Source organism: Macrobrachium rosenbergii, chromosome 43 (genome assembly GCF_040412425.1).
Source record: "Macrobrachium rosenbergii isolate ZJJX-2024 chromosome 43, ASM4041242v1, whole genome shotgun sequence".
Taxonomy (NCBI): Eukaryota; Metazoa; Arthropoda; class Malacostraca; order Decapoda; family Palaemonidae; genus Macrobrachium; species Macrobrachium rosenbergii.
In genome coordinates this window covers 28,741,265-28,762,309 of record NC_089783.1, presented here as the reverse complement: position 1 = coordinate 28,762,309, position 21,045 = coordinate 28,741,265, and the positions used below count along the sequence as shown (strand labels likewise).

The 21,045-nt window shown below is 41.1% G+C and overlaps 1 protein-coding gene across 2 annotated transcripts in view; it reads right to left on the bottom strand.

Moving 5' to 3' along the window:
• The window catches only part of muc (dihydrolipoamide S-acetyltransferase muc), a 30,798-nt gene extending 10,078 nt beyond the window's left edge, over window positions 1-20,720 (bottom strand). The window contains exons 1-4 of one of the 2 annotated variants that reach the window (XM_067086822.1): window positions 20,478-20,720; window positions 15,510-15,685; window positions 5,867-6,003; window positions 1,371-1,646 (exon numbers count right to left, since the gene is read on the bottom strand). In XM_067086822.1, the coding sequence (XP_066942923.1) occupies window positions 1,371-1,646; window positions 5,867-6,003; window positions 15,510-15,685; window positions 20,478-20,599 (711 nt within the window). In that variant the 5' untranslated portion in view covers window positions 20,600-20,720. The remainder of the gene's footprint in view (window positions 1-1,370; window positions 1,647-5,866; window positions 6,004-15,509; window positions 15,686-20,477) is intronic. The other variant, XM_067086823.1, reaches the window with a different exon arrangement.
• Window positions 20,721-21,045: the final 325 nt, after the last annotated feature.

Sequence of the window (21,045 nt, the reverse complement as noted above, 5' to 3'; positions counted from 1 at the left end):
ATCTTTACAACCATAAGGTAGTAATGCTCACCTACTTTATAACTGGGCCTTATGGCATCGGCACACCCCTTAAACATACTTGTGCACTTATCACAGGTTAGATTTGTGCATTACTGCTACCATGAATATTCATGAAAAGGCTCATATTTTCCCATATTCATTTTGGAACAAAACTAAACTGCTTAGAACGCAGCTAACATCTCTGACATCAAAAAATAATCAATGACTGTGCTCTCTCAAGCCTTATCAGATCTTATTAACTCTTAATAAACCATGCATACTCATACCCTTTGCATCAAATATTTCATATTTTCAGAAATTCAAAAGAATTTGTTTGAAGTAAATATTACAATGTTACATGGGAATGCTGTGTCATCTTTCCTGTCCACCCTTTTCATGGCTTTTGTTATGAGAAATGTGGATGGCGATAGAAGAAAATGTTCACATTGGAATAACAATAGAAAGTTAATAGGTTTAGAATATGGAGATAATGCAAAACACCACAATAATCAAAAAGCTTTCTTAATGGAATGCACCCGTTTTATAACGAGAAATGGGACTTGAGATAAATCTAAGAACAGAAAAAAATAACCGAGTATGAGCAAAGGGATGAAACAATACTACAGTAGATGGAGAAAAGATTCAAAATGTAAGGTAGTGAGAAATAATGCTACACAGGAAATCAAAGAGGTTCAACATGTAGCTGGAATAATAATGAAGAGGAGATGAAAATGGCTTAGACATGTAACCTAGGAAGAACTGTACATTACACAGTCAGTTGGGCACCTCTGGGCACTAGAAGATTTGGAAGATCCAGACTTACTTGGATGAGGACAATGAGATGAGAAGTTGGAGATGGAGTAAAGGTAGGGTAAAATGAATGCACAGGAAAGAAAAGAACTGAAGAATTTCAGAGGCCCTTAAAAATGCACTGCACTGGGGCTATAATGATAAGGGACTCTACCAATTCATTTAGATTTCCAAAAGGAATTATCTATTAAAGCAAACTACAGACAGGGAGGTTTCTTACTACTACAACTATATACTTAATACCTTCCGAAGGGTTTTTCTCTGAGGCCCTTAAAAATGAACTGCATTGGGGCTATAATGATAAGGGACTCTACCAATTCATTTAGATTTCCAAAAGGAATTATTTATTAAAGCAAACAGACAAGGAGGTTTCTTACTGCTACGGCTATATACTTAATACCTTCCGAAGGGTTTCTCTCTGCTAATGACAGAAAAATATCAAAGGGCTTCTCCATCCCTTTGTCAGTAAAATTCCAAACAAAAGCAATTATAATAAATAAAAACTAAGAAAAAATACTACCAAATCAACTACTAGAAAGCTACAAAGTTATGAGACTTACTGCCAGGTCCACATTCTGCTCGCCGGCTAACTTCTTTGCATAGGGCGATGCAAAGACAAATCCTCCAGGTGCTGCAGCTGGTGCTGGGGCTGCTACTGGTGGGGGAGGAGGAGGAGGAGGTGCTGCAACAGGTGCAGGAGCAGCTGGTGGGGGAGGAGGTGGTGGTGGAGCAGCTGCTGCTGGAGATGGGGCAGCAGGAGCAGCTGCCTCCTCTGTTGGTTGGTAATCTTTGAAGGCTGCAACATCTTTCTCATCACTCACAATGATGCACAGCAGCTGGAATTGACAACATTCAGGTTATTCCAAATTCAAAAGAAAATCAAACAGGATCATGCAATAACTTGAAGCATCAGGGAACAGATTTCTTCAGTACCAGTAAATGATGGACAATCATTCACTACTTAGATTATCAATATACAGTATACTTTACATGATGAAGAGCTGTGTAGCAGGATTTAGAACTGGAGTTATGGAGTTCAAGTCTGAGTAGGAATCAACTGCTGGGTTACTGGAGTCGAGAGATGACATGGCCAAAATATTCGGACTGACTCAAAGCAACTTGTAATCCTGTTTTAATGCAGTAAATTTCCATTTCTCATTTACACATGTTATCTTTTTTTAAATAATATTGCTAACTAATTTTTTTAAGCATTTCAAGTCTAAAATAGTGAAAGCTATAATAATTACCAATAATGAGTATTTCCATCAGTAACTACTGTACATCAATTTCATGTATGTTTAGATTGGTATGTGGGGGAACACATGTAAGGGTTAATGTGTGTGCTGTCGGTGTGTTATGTAGTATGTTAATAATCAAAAAGCTCTCTTTTCCTCTCTCTTATTTGTAGATATATACTGTACACACATTTACTCAATCTAAAGCACTGACTTCCCATTTGCTTTATATTTTTTATATAATAAGAAAACACTTTTTCCTTTGAACAGATACAACAAATGTTATTATTTTAACAGTTTTATGCTCATCATCATCTTCAATGCTTGATGTAAAGGGCATTAGTTTTGCATTCACATCACGAACAACCTGAAACATGTAATGAGAAGTTCCACTGATAATACTGTAGTACAATCTTGACAATATCACTGGTTTCCAAATCCTAGCATGATTGATTGTGCATTCATGTTGGCTAGCTCTATGTGAATTAATAATGTAAACTCAGTGGTCTGCTAAACTTTTTATTAATGAAAAGACTGAGCATCACATTTGGTTGTGTGAGAGTGTATTTATGCACATGCAAGCTCCAGTGTGTGCACTGCTTGAGCATCAGGAAGTTTATTACTAATAATATGCTATACCTCTTTCTCTTGCTGCAGTTCAAGATCTGTTTTCTCTCTATGAAAATTTTCATTATTGTAATTACAAGAAATATTGAAAATATTATAAGTTCACATCAGGAAAACAAACTGGTATTGAGAGCATCCTCTCTCTGTAGCATGGGAGTGTGTACACATTTGCCTGAGAATCATATCTGGTTGCATAATTACAATCCTTCACTCAACTTCTAATAAATTTTCACATATACAAATGTAACAAGAAGGTAATATTTACCTTTTTACTGAAAATGACAACTAAGGTAATAAGAATCATCATTCCAGAAAGTATGTGGTAACATATACTTTGTAAAAACAAAAAATCTTGAAAAGCTGGTAACACCTATTAGGTATAAGCTTCACACATTTATGTTATAAGTACATATATTATACAAATATTTCAGGCTGTTCAAAGTTTATGCAAGGTATGTTAATACAATATTAGCAGAGCAGTTCATAGATACCATACACTGAGGGGTCTGAGTTGTAAAGGAATGTTTTGTGTGATGATCTCAAGAGCCTTCAATGTCAATCTAACCAGCTAAACACCCACCTACCTCTGTAAATACTGAATACTTCATATAAAATTAAATAGTTAATCATAAAAAAAAGAAGTGAGAACTGTGCTCCAATTACCATCACATGACCAACACAACCAACAGTAACAAATAAAGTTTTAAATCTCTAAGTTCCCTAAATCCAAACCTCTTATTCTATTTGTGCTATACTGGCTGAAACTAAACCACCAACTGAGGAATGAAGACTTGATTCATTACTGATGAGCAATCCTCAATAGAAGGTAATGTCTAATAACAAAATTTGCCTGATCTCAACTTACTCTGTGAGTAAAAGCAACTACACAAAAAGAAGAATAACATCCCAATAAAAAAAATGTAAATGATTAAAAATTTATAAAGGTACCTTCAATGCCCACTCTCTATTTTATGCAAGTTGCTAATAAACTGAATTCAAGACTATTCAGTGACATTTTTTAAACTTGAAAGGCTTGCTCGAAGGATTTTTTCTTAAATGAGGTGAACATCACTGCAAGACAAAGTTAATGAAATTAAGACTTCTAAGTGGGAGGAGAAATTTTTTTGTATTACTCATATGAATATGGTGTACTCTTGCTGCGGCTCAATATTAAGTTATCATTCAAGTAGGATGTGAAACCAGTGTTCAGAAATTATTAGTTTTCAACCAAGATGGATAAAGTTGGTTTTGAGAGCCAATAACTTTAAGAAACTCAGGAACCTTCATCCTATGGTAAAAGTATCTTACAGAAGTGTTTAACATGAACAGACTGAACATATCTAAATGAATGACTCAAAATGGGTATTTATGATTTATGATCCATAAAACATATTCAGGTTTCTGCGATTTGAAATTAGCATCCAAGTGTCAGACTGCACTGGGTATTGCCAATCAAATCTTACGAGTGGCATGCTCTCTTATACGGTATTGGTGTGCATCACTTGTTGTGGTAAAGTGAGACTGTGTAAGGCAATCATGATATGAATGTCTTATGTTTAACAGCTACCTCATTAGCATTCTGAAGCCAGAGATCAATCTTCTAACTTGTCTGCTGTTACATTAAGCAGGCCTTGTGATGCCACATTTCCAGTAGGCTCTATCACTCTACTTGTTTAGCTTCAAAATCACCAGCTTGTATGCATCTCTAAGTTTTCTACTGGTTTTCAAGAATGGGGAGAGAGGGTTTGAAGTTGACGTATCAATACCCATATTAACTATGACATTCCAAAAAAATCCTTCCTTAAAAAAAAAAGGCTCAAATACCTGTAGCAATTAGCCTATACCATATAGCTAAGGGCAAGTTTTCCAAATCCCTTGGAAGCCATTCGTACACAACCTGAAACTTTAGTATACAGTATTCAGTATGATAACTCATTACAGTACTAGGTCTGATGTGCCAACAAACAGGAAGTAATGTACAGACATAAATATAACATTTTTTAAACTAAATTTAATTCTGGTACAAGTCCATTACAGAATAGTAGCCTTGCCCTATGGTCAGCAGCTCCTAGACACTGCAGATAAGCATAAAATGAATAAGAAACAGCTGGTTTCCACTTGATCAGGTAAACACATCTGGACTCCAAAGCTCCTTCTCACTGAAAACGTCACATTCTGTGTGTCTGACCCTGCTACCAAAGAAGTGGGGGATGGGGGCCAGGGCAGGTAAATTAATAATTTATTAAAAAAAAAAAAAAATAAAATGTTAAAAGGGCATAAACATCAAACTCACCATATTCAGCCTAGTACTTCAACAACACCAAACAAATGAATGAAAATACACAATTATAATGAATAACATCACTATAAGCAAATGGCAGATAATGAGATAACTACGGTGAGTCACCAACTTATGGCGACACCAACTAATGGCGGATTTGGTCTTATGGTGCTTTTTCAGCGCCGTAACTTGATGTTGCATCAAGTTACGGTGCCGTTGACGGCACTAACAGCAAGAATAGGCATCAAGTTAACGGCACTTACAGCGCTGTAACTTGATGCAACATTAAGTTACGGAGCTGTAAGCGCCATTAAAGGCAAAACACCGACTTACAGTGAAAATCAACACACCCCTAACCAGCTCTGAGTTGTAAAAAGTCCATCAAAGTCTGCTTTATGCAAATCCTGCAAGCTACATGCAAAAGCAAAAACAAGTGTCTCATTTAGTTTAACCATATTATCTTATGGATGCTAATCAGTAGACTGGTAAATGCTCGAGATCTACATTTGGCAAATATTTGCCCTGAGAGATATGCCAAAGCATTCTAAGGATGTAAATGACCATGATTATGTATATAAACAAGTTTTCCTACCACCCCCGCTAAGCTAAACTTCAGAGTTACATTGTGGCTAGTCAGCTTGCTATTCTTAACTGCCGGGTGTAAATACCCAGTACTACACTAACTTTACCAAAAAATAAGTAAAAGAGAAAACAGGTATTGTTGGAAATATTAAGACCCTAGATAGCCAAGACAGCTAATAACAACAGTGACATCATGAGAATGGAGAACCCACAAATGAAGGTTACTAAAACCATTCTTCAGTTGATGACTATTCTCTGCTAAGACTGCAATATTCCAGGCAGCATAGCAGGAGCCAAATAAGAGGTTTGTACATTGTAAGGGCAAACATACCTTTCCTAGGGGGATGTCTTTGGTACCTGCAGGAATCAAGATTTTTGCAAGATATCCTTCCTCTGGTGTTTCCATACCCATGGTAGCCTTGTCGGTTTCAATTTCAGCCAAAAGGTCACCCTCATTCAAAACATCGCCTGTAAAGGAGTCATTCAGTGCTTTTCAATTTCAAGGCTTAAAAACCTGGCGATAATGCAAGAGAATAACTTTGTATTTTATTCATCTGGATACGAATGAATATATGGAATAACATGCAAAAGTATAAAAGCAAATAAATAACAGTAAAAATGACATTTTTATGATAATATAACGTTTCACTTATACTTACCCGGTAGTTACATATAGCTGTCGTCTTTGACGTCACGGCAGTATTCAAATTTCGCGCTAGCGCTAGCGTTATGAAAGGTGATCCCTCTACCCCCCGCCCTCTATCGGGGTATCGGGAACCGTCCCAAGAACACGTCATAAGTTTTTGCCCAACTGCCCAGGTGAGGGGAGGAGGGAGGGTTATGATTATGTAACTACCGGGTAAGTATAAGTGAAAAGTTATTTTATCATAAAAATGTCATTTTCACTTATACAACTTACCCGGTAGTTACATATAGCTGATTGGCACCTTGAGGAGGTGGGGCACTGGCAGCTAATAAAATTCTTGGAATTATCTACTTGCAACAAGTTAGACATAGGTTCCTTACCTTTAAAGGTAGCTGACTCAGTGGTTACTGCCTCTGTAGTCTGCTGGCCTTTATATTGTGCCGAGAGGATATAAGGGATCCGTGTGTCGGACACAATAAAAAACAGTACCTGCCGTAGAGAACATGGCTGCGTACGGACAAGTCTGATGCCCTTGATCAGGGCGCAGTACGACGAACAACAAAACGAGGGATCACCTAACAATACCATAAAACCAATACCAAAGATTAAAAACTGGAAGATACTAACACACCATGTATCTCCAGGCAACCTTAAAAAACAACAACCCCACCAACAAGGTGAAAATGTTAGTTAAGGAGCGGACTCCTTTTCACCCTCCCCCAACACCGTGTCAGTCGCAATAAAGGGCCCCAGCGTACTGCACTCTTCGAAAACAGTTTGCACGTCCACTAAGTAATGCGATGCAAACACTGACTTGCATCTCCAAAAGGTGGACTTAACCAAGTCTTTCACAGATAAGTTTCTGCTAAAGGCTACAGAAGTCGAAACCGCTCTAATCTCGTGCGCCTTTACCTTAAGAATACTCATCTCCGAGTCAGCACACTGCTCATGAGCTTCTTTTATCAGGCTTCTCAAAAAGAAGGAAAGGGCATTCTTAGAGAGAGGCCTAGAAGGATCTCTAACCGAGCACCAGAGGTGGTCACTGGGACCTCTGAGCTTCTTCGTTCTCTGAACGTAGAACTTGAGAGCTCTCACAGGGCAGAGGTACATCTCGGGTTCTTTGGGACCGACCAATTGGGAAAGGTCCTTAATTTCAAACTCTCTTGGCCAAGGTCTAGACGGGTCTTCGTTCTTGGCTAAGAAACCAAGAGTAGACATACATACTGCCTTCCCCTTAGCAAAGCCTACTCTTTTGTCTATCGCATGTAGCTCACTTACTCTATTGGCCGTAGCCAGAGCTACCAAAAAAAAAAGAGTCTTTTTCGTGAGATCCTTCAAGGAGATGTTCGCCATCGGTTCAAAGGACTGAGACCGTAACCATCTCAGCACTACGTCAAGATTCCACGCCACTGGTCTCTTCTGGTCCCTCTTTGACGTATTAAATGATCTAATCAGATCTGAAAGGTCTTGACTCAAAGACACTTCAAGACCCCTATGTCGAAAGACCGAAGCTAACATGGCTCTATACCCTTTAATGGTAGGTACAGCAAGCTTTTTCTCTCTGTGGAGGAACAAGAGAAAATCGGCCATCTGGGCTATAGATGTCGAAGAAGACGACACACCTTCTCTTCGACACCAGGACCTAAACTGTGTCCACTTCGCCTGGTAAACATTGTCAGAGGAGTCTCTTCTTGGCTTCGCGATAGCTTCCGAAGCCTCTCTTGAAAAGCCTCTCTTTCTGACGAGTCTCCTGACAGTCTGCAGGCGACCAGATGAAGAGCGGACAAGTTTTGGTGGAACCTCTGAAAGTGCGGCTGTCTGAGTAAATCTGGTCTCTCTGGCAGAAGTCTCGGAAAGTCTGACAGTAGGTTTAGAAGGTCCGGGAACCACTCCCTGGACGGCCAGAATGGAGCCACCAGAGTCATCCTTACGTTCCGATGGCTTGAGAACTTCGAGATGACTTGCCGCAGGATCTTGAACGGGGGAAAGGCATAAAGGTCCAGGTCCGACCAGTCCATGAACATTGCATCCACGAAAACCGCTTTGCTGTCTGGAACCGGAGAGCAGTAAAGGGGCAGCCGAAGTCGTTTTATCGGTTGCAAAGAGATCTCTGAGCGGACGCCCCCATACCTTCCATAGCTCCTCGCAAACTAGGGGATGTAAAGTCCACTCGTTGGATAGGACCTGGTTCTTTCTGCTGAGAAGGTCCGCTGCTACATTTCTCTCCCCTTGAATGAATCTCGTTACTAGTCTGGTCCCGATCTCCTCCGCCCAAACTAGTAGCTCCCTCGAGGTCTCGTAGAGGGACCACGAGTGAGTGCCCCCGTTTCCGAATGTATGCCAGAGCGGTCGTGTTGTCCGCCTGGACCAAGACGCATTTGCCTTCCACTTCTTTTTGAAAGGCTAACAGGGCTAAGTGAACTGCTTTTAGTTCCTTTCGATTGATATGCCAGTTTCTCTCTTCTCTTTGCCACTGGCCCGAAACTTCTTTTGTCCCCATAGTCGCTCCCCAGCCCTTGTCCGAGGCGCGGAAAACAGAGTTAGGTCTGGGTTCGGAAGCTGAAGAGGAAGTCCTTTTGACAGCCTTCCTTCTGACCTCCACCAACGGAGGCACTCCTTTATCTTTTCCGAAATGGCGAATGTGAAGGAGTCCGAAACTGTTTCCTGGGCCACTTCTCTTGCAGGTAAAACTGCAGTGGCCTCAGGTTCAAGCGCCCCAGTTTTACAAACTTCTCCACTGAAGTTAAGGTTCCCACGAGGCTCATCCATTCGTTCGCGGAACAAATCTTCCTCTGCAGAAAGTCGTCGATCTTCTGCAGGCATGAGGCTATCCGTTGGCTGGACAGAAAAGCCTGAAAAGTCTGAGAGTCCAGACTCACTCCCAAATAGACAATCTGCTGACTGGGAGTAAGGCAAGACTTCTTCTCGTTGATAATAAGGCCTAGAGACTTCGCTAATTGAAGAGTCTTTGATAGGTCCTCCATACAGCTCTCCCTCGAAGCAGCTTTGAGCAGCCAATCGTCGAGGTACATGGAAACTCGAATTCCTTCCAGGTGAAGATGTCTGGCTACTGATAACAGGACCCTTGTGAAAACTTGCGGGGCTGTCGACAGACCGAAGCAGAGGGAACGGAACTGATACACCTGTCCCTCGAAGACGAACCTCAGGAACTTCCTTGAATCTGGGTGTATCGGGAAGTGAAAATAAGCGTCTTGGAGGTCTATCGAAACCATCCAATCCCCTGATGTAAAGACGCCAAGACCGACTGAGTTGTCTCCATGGAGAATTTTGTCTTCTGAGCGAAGACATTCAACGACTCACGTCCAGGACGGGTCTCCATCCCCTGATGCTTTCGTAACCAGGAACAGACGATTGTAGAAACCTGGAGATAGAGGGGCATGAAGCAGTTCTATCGCTTCCTTCTCCAGCATGGCTCGGACTTCTGCGAAGGGCGTCTAGTTTCGCGGAGTTGTGCGAAACGCCTGTAAAGAAACTGGAGCCTCCACTAAAGGAGGTTTGGAAAGGAAGGGGATGGCATATCCTTCCTTTAAAACTTGGATCGTCCAAGGGTCTGCCGAGATCCGTTGCCACTCTTGCCAGAACCTTTGCAGTCTGGCTCCTACAGCTGAATGGAGGACAAAAGGTTCATTTCTTCTCTGGGGCCGTCGAGGTTCTAGGCGTGGCTTTGCCTTTTCCTCTGGCCCTGCCAAAAACACGTCTAGAGGATCTTCCTTTATACTGTCCAAACGAGAAAGCGGGGGACGAAACACCGCGCACAGAAGCGGTAGAAAGCACAGGTCTTTTCGCTTTCTTGGCAGACTGCGACAAAAGATCCTGGGTTGACTTCTGGGCTAACGCCTGGGAAATTGCAGCAACCAACTCTTGCGGAAACAGATGTGCCTTGTTCAAAGGAGAAAACAAGAGAGCCGACTTCTGGTTTGAAGAAACACCTTTTGCTAAGAAGGAGCACCAAAGTTGCCTCTTTTTGAGAACCCCTGTCGTAAATAAAGAGGCCAGTTCTACTGCACCGTCGCAGATGCCCCTATCAATGCAGTCCACTACTCCTACCACATCATCCAAGAGCTCGGAAGGAAGATTAAAATCCTTAATCTTCCTGGCTAAGGCCACAATCGCCCAGTCCAGGAAGCTCACTATTTCAAGAGTCCGAAACACGCTCTTGAAAACTTGATCCAGTTCAGAGGACGTAAAGAAAACCTTCGCAGAATTAAGTGCGGTCCTCCTACTGGCATCCATGAGACTGGAGAAGTCCCCCTGTGCGGAGGCAGCCACACCCAGGGAAAACATTTCTCCAGTCTCGCACCAACTCCGTTACGGAAGGAACGAGCGAGGAGGAGGAAGACAGAAGACGTTCTTTCCAATTTCCCTCTTCTCGGCCAGCCAAGCATCCATCTTCTTAAGGCCTTTCTTCACCGAGACGGACAGGACAAGTTTCGTAAAGTCCGAAGAAGAAACAGAAGCCTTGTCCCTCTTGTACTGGGACCCAGGAGACGGAGGAGCCGCAGGTGAGAACGAATCAGGGAACTTCTCAATAAAGAACTTCAAGAGCTTCTTGTAAGAAGAGAGTTGCGGAGACTTCTCCTCCTTACACTGCTCCTCTAAGCCCGAGAGGAGTTCGTCAGAAACTGGGGATAAGTCCAGCTGGACAACGTCTTCATCCAAGTCTCCTTGAACTGAAACTTGAGTTACACGAGCGGGGGCTGGAAGGCTCGTGACATATTCTTGCTGTGTCACCGAAAGAGTTTGAGCCTGTTGAGGAGCCATCGGAGGCGCAGTTGATACAGCAACCGAAGGTGGCGCCAAAGGAGGAGCCGTCGGTACCATAACGACAGGTGGCGCCAATGAAGGCGCAAGCGGCGGCGCTACCGGCGGCAGACAGAGTAGTCGAGGCGGGCGCCGCTGGTATCACAGGAAGCGCCAAAGGAGGCGCAATCGGCACAGCAGCCAAAGGTGGCGCCAACGGAGGCGCAAGCGGCGGTGCTACCGGGGCGACAGAAAGAGGAGTCGAGGTGGGCGCCGCTGGCATCGTAGGAGGAGCCAAAGAAGAGACTTGACTTTTAGACAAAAGTTGTAAAATCGAGTCCAAACGGGCGTTGATTCCGTCAATCACAAGCTGTTGAGGACCATCGAATGCTGGAGCAGGCGCCACACGAACAGGAGTGACAGGAGTCGCTGGCGCCAAAGGAGCAGACCTCTCAGATGCAACTGTCTTATAGGGAGGCTCAGCCGAAAACGAATGAGACGAGTCCGACGAAGAAAGCCTCTCCGGTTCTGCCCAAAAGCTACAGGAAGGGGTAGGATCCTCCAGAAGAGCCTTCTTCTTAGGAATCTTCGATGGTGAAAGCAGACGAGACCTCTTCAAAGGTCTAGAAGCGTCGCGAAAACGCCAACCTCTAGGCGGAGAGGAACTCCAACTGGATCCACTCGACACTATCCGCTCCTCACCTTTTCGGTGGTGAGGGCCAGCAGCCTGGGAAGCGGCAACAGGACTGCTTGAGGGGGCAACTGCTCGGGAGCAGGTCCCACTCACCTCCTTTCGGCTTTTGGCATGCCTTCTCCCTGGAACCTGGGAGCCTGACAGGGGCCTAAACCTGGGAGCGTGAATGGGCCGAGAAGCTACCTCCTCCACAACACTTACACAAGGCACAACACTTGCATTATCACTGCGGTCTACTAACCGCTGCAAATTGTCTCCCATTTTCTGCATGGAAGACATAAACACATTAAGGACTGACACGGTATCAGGATTGGGAGAAATGGTGTCCGGGGCAGGTAATACTACAGGAACAACAGGGGGAGCAGGGTTAATAGGGTTTACGAAAACCTCTTGACTACCTCCTGACCTCGAAGACCTAGAAGAGGCCTTCCTAATCCTATCTTTCTCTAGCTTCTTCATGTACTTCCCCAAAGCACTCCAGTCAGACAAAGTTAGTAGTTCACACTCGTTACAAGTCAAGTCAGCAGAACATTTTGCCCCTGCATGAAAAGCACGAAGTGTGCGGATCTAAACTAAGCTTAACAAGCCTGGTTTTGCAGCCTTTGCTGCAAAACCGGATACCACTAGAACCTGAATCAGACATAATAGTCTAACTAATAATAACGCTCAAGCAATAACTAGCGCCAGCAAAAACAACAAACCGAGTACTTCACCAAAAAGGAACTAGAAGTTCGATTTGTTGAGAAAACTACCAGCAGCAGAACCGCATTACGGTTCGCACGGCAAAAACTAATGGCGTGTTCTTGGGACGGTTCCGATACCCGATAGAGGGCGGGGGTAGAGGATCACTTTAAAGAACGCTAGCGCGAAATTTGAATACTGCCGTGGACGCCAAAGACGACAGCTATATGTAACTACCGGGTAAGTTGTATAAGTGAAAATTAAAAAAAGCTTGTATTTAAATTTCTATTTAAGATTCCAGGAGTCAAAGTTCCTTTTCAGAAATTGTCAAACAAGACATCTGACAACTTCAAAACATTTCAAGATGGTACTGTTCAGGTAAATATAAGACGACTTACAAATTTTAAATGCTACATAAATACAAAAACCAAGTACTATATGTATACAGATACCAACATGCAGTGAATCATGAGTGGAAGTATGGTACAAGATCAGCAAACCAACAGTACTGATTTTACTGTACTTCATATATTATTCAAAATGAAAAATTCTGCAGAGCGTAATGGTCACAGGTGAAAATAAAAAACGGAGGGTATAAAATTAATAAATAGAGGAAAATGAACAATCAAACAAATAATTATATGGAACAACTGTAATGAAAGTCTGAAAAGCTAAAGAAATTGTGCACGGTCCTTTAAAGAAGTACTAAAATTCCTTCCTCTTAGATAGATAGAGAAATAAACATAGATAGAATATAGAACTTAGGCCAAAGGCCAAGTGCCGGGACCTATGAGGCCATTCAGCGCTGAAACGGGAATTGACAGTAAGAAGGTCTGAAAGGTGTGACAGGAGGAAAACCTCGCAGTTGCACTATGAATCAATTGTTAGAGAAGGGTGGAAAGTAAGATGGGAGGAAGAGAATATGAACAGAGGTACAGTAAAAGTAATGAAAGGGGTTGGAGCTAGGGGCCAAAGGGATGCTGCAAAGAACCCTAAGTAATGTCTTCAGTGCACTGAAGAGGTTCATTGATGGCCCTAACCCCCCTACGTGATAAGTTCCCCTTAAACTTAACACAGGCATCAGCAGTACTGTCATGAGGGTCATTCCACAGATTTACAGGGGCTGCACTAGCTCTTCGGTGCCAGTGCTAATGATGGAAGTTCCTGCCAAAATAAGAGCTTGCAGATGATGGTCAAAATAGGACATCTTCTGACACAAGTCTAAATTATTATCAACAACTGTGGGAAAAGGAAACCGCTATTTTGAGTTAACTTGTCTACGAGATAATCCTGAGAAGCCCCGCACACATATTCCAATAAATGTAGAATAAAAGTTCTAAATCATGTGGCATCAATGTCATTACCTTTCTTGATATACCAAACATTAAAAACAATATCTGGTTTCTGATGGCATCAGAAGAAATATTTTATTCAGTACTGTGAAAAAGAATCACTAGAGTTGAAGGTCAAACCAAGTATTTTTGAATATTCAAAAATCAAGTAAAATGTTACCTATACAAAATGAAACACATAACAGGAGAATGATGAGATGCACCAAACAATAAAATATTAGTTTGCTGGAGTTGCCCCATGGACTTCAGCCTCACCTATGGCTAATACTTCTGTTGAAACTAAATCCAGTGCAATACCATGTCTGAAAGGGCTCCTTTATCAGCTGAAGACAAGAAGACTTACAGAACTCCACAGCTGACCTGCCTTTCTGATTGATAACACCAGTCACATGCCAATCTCTGGCTTAGCACAAACATCTTAAACATTACCAAAAATACCTTACAAATTCAGCTCAGGGGCTATCAAATATGGCCAAAACTATACTCTCCAAACAATTTCTCTGACAATACACAGGAAGCTGGGCTTACAATGAACAGCCATATCCTATGAAAAGCTGTGGTAGTTCATAAAGGCAATCTGAACAAACCCTGGATTAAGGAACCCTACCTTAAAAATTATCCCCCCCACCTTCCTCAAAAAAATGGCAGAAAAATCAGGCTATGCTTAAACTATGACAATCAATATTGACTGCGAGAAATCCTGTTTATCTTATTAAATAATCCAAGATAAAAACAAATGGAGGTAAATTTTATGACAGCATTCTGAATGCACAGAAAATAAAAATATCTAATAAAGTGATCTGAAAATCCAAAAGAAAATCAACAGTGAATCATGGCAAAGAAAGCTCTCCAGGACAGCCACATCAGCTGGAAAGGACAGTAATGATGGTCTTGAAGTTGGAAAGGACAGTAATGATGGTCTTGAAGTAAGACGAAAGAAATAAATTAAGAAACATGGAAGACATTTTTGATCTTCTATTAAGAAATTTTTTCCTCTATTCAGTCTACCCAACAAACACTGAAAAATAAAACAAGGAAACAGAATAAAAAAAAGAAGTGTTTGCATGCACCCTTGACTACAACACTTTCTGGTCTATTTTAGAGGTCTGTAAGATTAAGAAATATTTCAGTGTGCATTAAAAGGAAGTAAATACTGTAACTAGCCAGAACATACACCTTTTATCAAGGTTGGCAGTCATATCACTAGGCAAGACTAAAAACAATAAAGACCACAGCAAACTACCTTGTGAGACACCTAGCATGACAGGCTTAAGCTTACTTAAAAAAAAAAAAATGTCTGATGTCAGTCACTCAATGACTATATGAACTGTGAAGTTTATACAGGACAGCCTTATGATTAACTAGGTCAAAGGCAGTACCTAACTTAAGATGTCATGATGAGCAAGTCTGGACTGATATTCATTATCAAAGCTGCACTGGTCAACTCAACCACAACTAGCACCAAATTATCTTGTAAATACAAACTAGCTATTAGGAATTACATGTCCAGAAACCAATGAAAAGCTGGAGATTGGCCTGTAAGGAATATGTAATGATATTAACCTTAGGCATACTACTGCACTGAATAAACCTGACTTGTCTGGAAAAGCCATTTTTAAAATTAGAAAAATAATATAGTTTTCAGAAGTAATTACAGGTGAAAACCATCAATTGCAGACCCTCTAAACAGTTATAAAAATCCAACTATTAGCTAATGTGGATAGCATAAGTACCAACAATAATATTAGAGAAGCTTCATCAAAATGGTACCCTTGAACCTTGAGCTTCTAAAAAGAAAACTTCATGAAGCATAACAGAAAAAAGCCCTCTTGAACCTTACCTTCTTTCTTTTCCCATGACACAAGTGTTCCCATTTCCATGGTTGGTGACAAGGCAGGTAACTTGACCTTGACATGATCTGGGTAATCGCCTGAGGCATAATTGCGTACCAAGGGGCTCACAATGGCCGTTGGCTTTGGTGTGCCTGCTGCACGGGTTTCCAAAAATTTTCCTCCCCTGGAAATAATAGAAACTTCCTATAAAAAAGCTATTCATGTCTTGGCGCCAATTTAAAACTAGAATGTTGCAATTTACCACAGTACATTATATCAATAAAAGCAAAATACCCAAAGTACAAGGTTAAAATGACAAATCAAAGTCAAACACAAAAATTTCTATACTTTCAGCAAAGTGATACAGTACAGTTTTGACTAAAAAATACTGTATACAATTAACTGATAAGTACAGTATAAACCAAGTAACTTTCCCTCCACGCAAAACTTTCCAATGATAAGTGGTTTAGTGCTCTTCATACTAACCACTGTACCTTAAAACATATGACTAAATATGAAAACGTTTTTATGATTCTCTAAAGAAAACTTATTAACTTAGTTTTCATGCTAGGATACTCATTTAAGTTATCTTCAAGGCAGTCCTATTAAAAAAGTTAAATGTCAAAATGAAAGTCTGAAGTTAGCCAAAATAAATCATTTTTATACTTGTCCAAAAATATTCAACAACAAAAATTTATAATTAATCTTTTGCACCTTATAAAACTTTGATCAATTACCTTCCCAATAACACAGAGAAATTTATTGCCATGCACAGTAGAGAGTACGTATTGCTTAATATATAACAAGGGCCACAACAAAGGATAATTTTTACTCTGACTTACATTTAGTAACATTCAGGAAGCAGCAAACTTAAAAATGTTTTGTACATAATGCACAAAATGTATTTAGAATACAAGCTCATTGCAACTGCAAAATTTATTATTCTTTGTCATTTTTGATGGCATGTATACACCAGTGTTTTAGTGAAATCTATCAAACTTTCCTTCTCTCATGTATAATAGTAATGCTGAAATAAACTGCTATTCCATGGAAGAAAGCTAAGTATATCTTAGTTTAACCAGACCACTGAGCTGATTAACAGCTCTCCTAGGGCTGGCCCGAAGGATTAGACTTATTTTACGTGGCTAAGAACCAACTGGTTACCTAGCAACGGGACCTACAGCTTATTGTGGAATCTGAACCACATTATACCGAGAAATGAATTTCTATCACCAGAAATAAATTCCCCTAATTCTTCACTGGCCGGCCAGAGACTCGAACTCGGGCCTAGCAGAGTGCTGGCCGAGAACTCTACCGACTCGTCCAACGAGGAACTATTCCATGGAAGAAATCCATAACTAAAATTCAAAAGGTACATATTACTTAAAGAATCATTCCATCGTCTTTAGTATGATAATTTTTCTTCAAATATAAAAATCTCAAGATCTGATTCATAAATTATATTCAGACCTTGCAGACTAAAGGGTACTTTATTTTGCTGTCATTATATAAGACTGAGAAATGAATTATATATTTTAACTAATGAAGCTGTGGTCAAAAGATCGAGAAAAATTCAACATCTTTCAGCAGCCAGAGAGCATCCACAAGAAGTTCATGATCTCTTACAGATGTTATAGAGACTACCTTCCCTTCATCTCTTCATGCAGTCCAAACAGTACTATTGCAAACATGGTAATATTCACCTGAAGTGAGATTATTTACGACATCTAGATGCTGGCTTTGTTCCATGCTTGAAACTTTAATTACTTTAACATCCCTATCATGATACATACCATTTTATCCTATACTATCAGATGGCCATAGGCATTTTCCTCTAAGAGAAACTGCTGTTTGCCTACTTTTTCTATACTTTGCTGGATATTACACGTACCCACCTTAAGAGAAGTTAATTTGTCTATCCACCCTGAAATGCTGTTCTACATTTAACTGATTATAGTTACTAAGCTGAATCTTGCAGAAAGTGATTCTATCACCTTATCACTAATACTCTACACTGTACATGACTGATTTTAACTATACAATGATACTGAGCAACGTTATCATACCAGTGCACTCACTCCATAACTAACTAAGGCTCCACGGAGCATTTTTTCTCACTGTATGAATGCAACACCTCAACTTCTCTTTTACAACACGGGTAGTTTGCAGTTTACGTTGACGCCACATAACGCCGTTTGTCCCGTCCGCCAAGGTAAGTAGTTCCACACAAAACGCCATGTTCTCTATCTTTCTGGGGGGGGGCCCCGGCCAGGTAAGGGCATGCCGCACTAGGTTAGGTTAGGTTGGTTAGTTATGGTTTCATCATTAAAGTACTGATTTCGTATGTTGGTATTCCTCCGCGACTAGAAAACTGGCAGATGACACCCCGCGTCAACGTAAACTGCAGGCGCTCCCAACACAGTCCTCTCTGTCTGAGTACCATCCATTCTGCACATTTCTTTATGCAATACAGCCTCTGGAATTCTGAATTCTAACTGAGCCTAATTAGTCAGATCCAACAAGACCCTACCAACTTCCACAGCCTAATCCTGGTCTAAACTAAAGTAACATGCCCTATGGCATGGGGTGGGATGGGGTAGAGGGAACTCAAAACCTTGGTTAAAAATGTGGCAATTGCAACTGCAGTGATATATACCAACCTAACCCAGGCCACAACTTCCATCCTTTGCTTGGTGGGGGTGGGGGATGAATCTCCTTAACCCACATTTAAAGACGCCTAAATTTTTTATATTGATATTCAGTGGCTGTATGTGCACAACTAAATTATAAGAAAAGAAGGGTAACTCAACAGCTTTGGGATTTTCACCAAGTGCACTTAGGTTTCAGGGATTGGAGTACTGTATGGCAACAATTACATAATAATCAAAAGTATCTCTTAATCATTTTAGGACATAAGAATACAGCATTTTTTGTGCCCAGTTAAGATGTGTTCAGCTCAACATGCATTGCATCTTTATCAGCAAATTAACCCGAAATGATTTAGATAACTTTGCTCTTTTCCATTTAAGCTTCCATTTCAACTTTCAATATTTCTTCAGTTTCTTTAAATTATTATTATCATTTCAGTAGATGAAACCTATTCACATGGAACAAGTACATGTACAGTACACAGGGGCCACTGACTTGAAATTCAAGTTTCCAAGGAATGTTTCAACCTCCCACTGCAGACCCCACACTGCAGCAGTACCTGATCATGATACAGAGCCAGTGATTTTTCATCGTCCTGGGGGAGACGCGAACCTGTGACATCTGAGTGGTATGCCACGACTCTAAACAATATACCAGCGGACCAAACATTAAAAATACAATTCCTTCACTACAAATTAAAACTTTTTTGGAGATACAACACACAGTATGTAATGGAGACAGGCAAGGCTGGAAAACTATGCAGAGTTTGAAAATATTGTACCACTGAACTTCACCTTGAATACTATACTTGTGGAATTCTTGTACGGTAAAAAGTTACCTAACCATAAAGCTAGGTAAGAAAATGATGGATAGCATACGTACGATTAGCCTATTTGGGAAATGAGAACTGGTCACCAAAGACAGTGGGAAGGAACTCTCAAGAGGCTACGGAGCCCTCATGGAAACAGTGAGAAGATGAAAATGAGGCTTACATCATTAAAGCCTTGTTGCATTATCTGATAAACTTCTCCCTTATCAATAATTTCTCTCTCACTTTCTATGAGGAAAAACGCAGCAATAATCATCATACGACCACTGGTGCCACCCAATGCAGTATTAGACAAAACTTAACCTATCACTGTACAGTCGTCTGAACACCAAGGAGCTATTCATAGGCTAAGCCAGTAAGCTTTTTATGAAAACAAGACTGCCAAGATTAATTTTCCCAATCAATGTTATGCCTAACCTTCAAAACAAACCGGGGTAGAACTATGGGGTTGCTCCTCATTGGGTATTATCCTGGAAACTGGCTTTTCCTATGGAATTTTGGTTACCTATTAACAATTTACCGTTAATCTTTCGTGGTCAACTGTAATTAACCTGTAATTAACATCAGAACTGATATATTTTTGTATGCTGACCATCCTGGAATGCTATGGCACATGCGCAGTGTTATAGGGGAGCTTGTGGTAAAAATGGAGTTTCCTTCACCGGGGGGGGCCGGCTAGGTTAAATTAGGTTAGGGTATGTTAGGTTAGTATAGTTCCCTTTGTAATAGGTTCCTTAGCCAATCCCTTCTTGAACATAGGGCTTCCTAACGACTTGCGCATGCTCGGAAACGTTCCATAACAACAACATGGCAGTCCAATCTTTCTCCCAGTGATTTCCCCACCCAAAACCCTGCATTCCCAAAGAGTCCCCAACCATGCTGGGTTGATATGAGGTTAATAATAATTAACCAACAATAAACACCACCACCTCCTTCATCAGCAACACTTAAAAGTATAAGAAAACTCAATTTCCAAGGTAATAGTCTGTACAGAGTTACCCTGGGGTTTTACCCAAATTAGTGAAGGAGAATCTACTGTAGATTTTTAACTTCTGCCAAGCTCTGTGGCCTAGCCTAAGCCCGGTAGACCATGAAGCTTTCCCTGGCAAAATGGCCAAGGTTGAAAGGTTAACATTATGAATTCTGGGCTGTTTATTTTGAAAAAGCTACTGTACCCCGAGAATACATTGAGGTGGAAAATATATCATTAATCTAGCTGATTTTATTGCCAATATTGCGTCACTGACCAAACACTGCCTGCCTTGGACTGGCTAAATTGGGCTTGGGGTTACGAAAGACTGACTCCAGGCCGAATTTTAATGTAAAACTCGGCACGTTGCGAGATCTTACAAAACTGCAGCCAAGCAAACGCTATGATAATAAAAACTACAGCATTTGACATCTTCAAACATCGAAATCTGGCCTATAAATAGACAAAATAGCAATCAAAACAAAATCAGCTGATCGCGCCGGCGGGAGCGGAGATGGCAATTCTCACCTTATTTTCCTGACAGCTGGGGCCGATACCACGGTAAAATGGCGATGGGGTCCCTTCTTCGACACATTCTTGGGTGCAAGTTTGGGCAAAGCCACCCTCAGGGCTGCCGAAGTCCGCAGCATTTCCCTTTACTTAACAACAGACGATACGAAATCGCGTGTCACGGCCCTTCCTCCTGCAGACGACTGGATGAAGCAACGGATGTGACGTCATACCCCGCCCAACAGATGGCACTATAATAGTACTGTAAGCAACATCTCTTGTTTCCATGGCAACCAGGACGCCGCAGCATCCAGTCTCTATACTTACAGTAGTACCTGTATATGCGAACTGATATTATACTGTAAATCAACATTTACAAGGATTTTCGAGTGATTTCATATTAATAGTGAAATGAGTCAATGTACAGCTTTATTCATTTATCTGTTGACTGTTACTGTTTATAGTTAAACATCGAGAACACAAGAGCAGATGCGTCTTACCGAGTAGCACTACAACCACTGGGAATGTAACATTTTTTAATCAGTAAACGAAAATGGTCACTAAAATGGGGAAGAAAGTACACCAG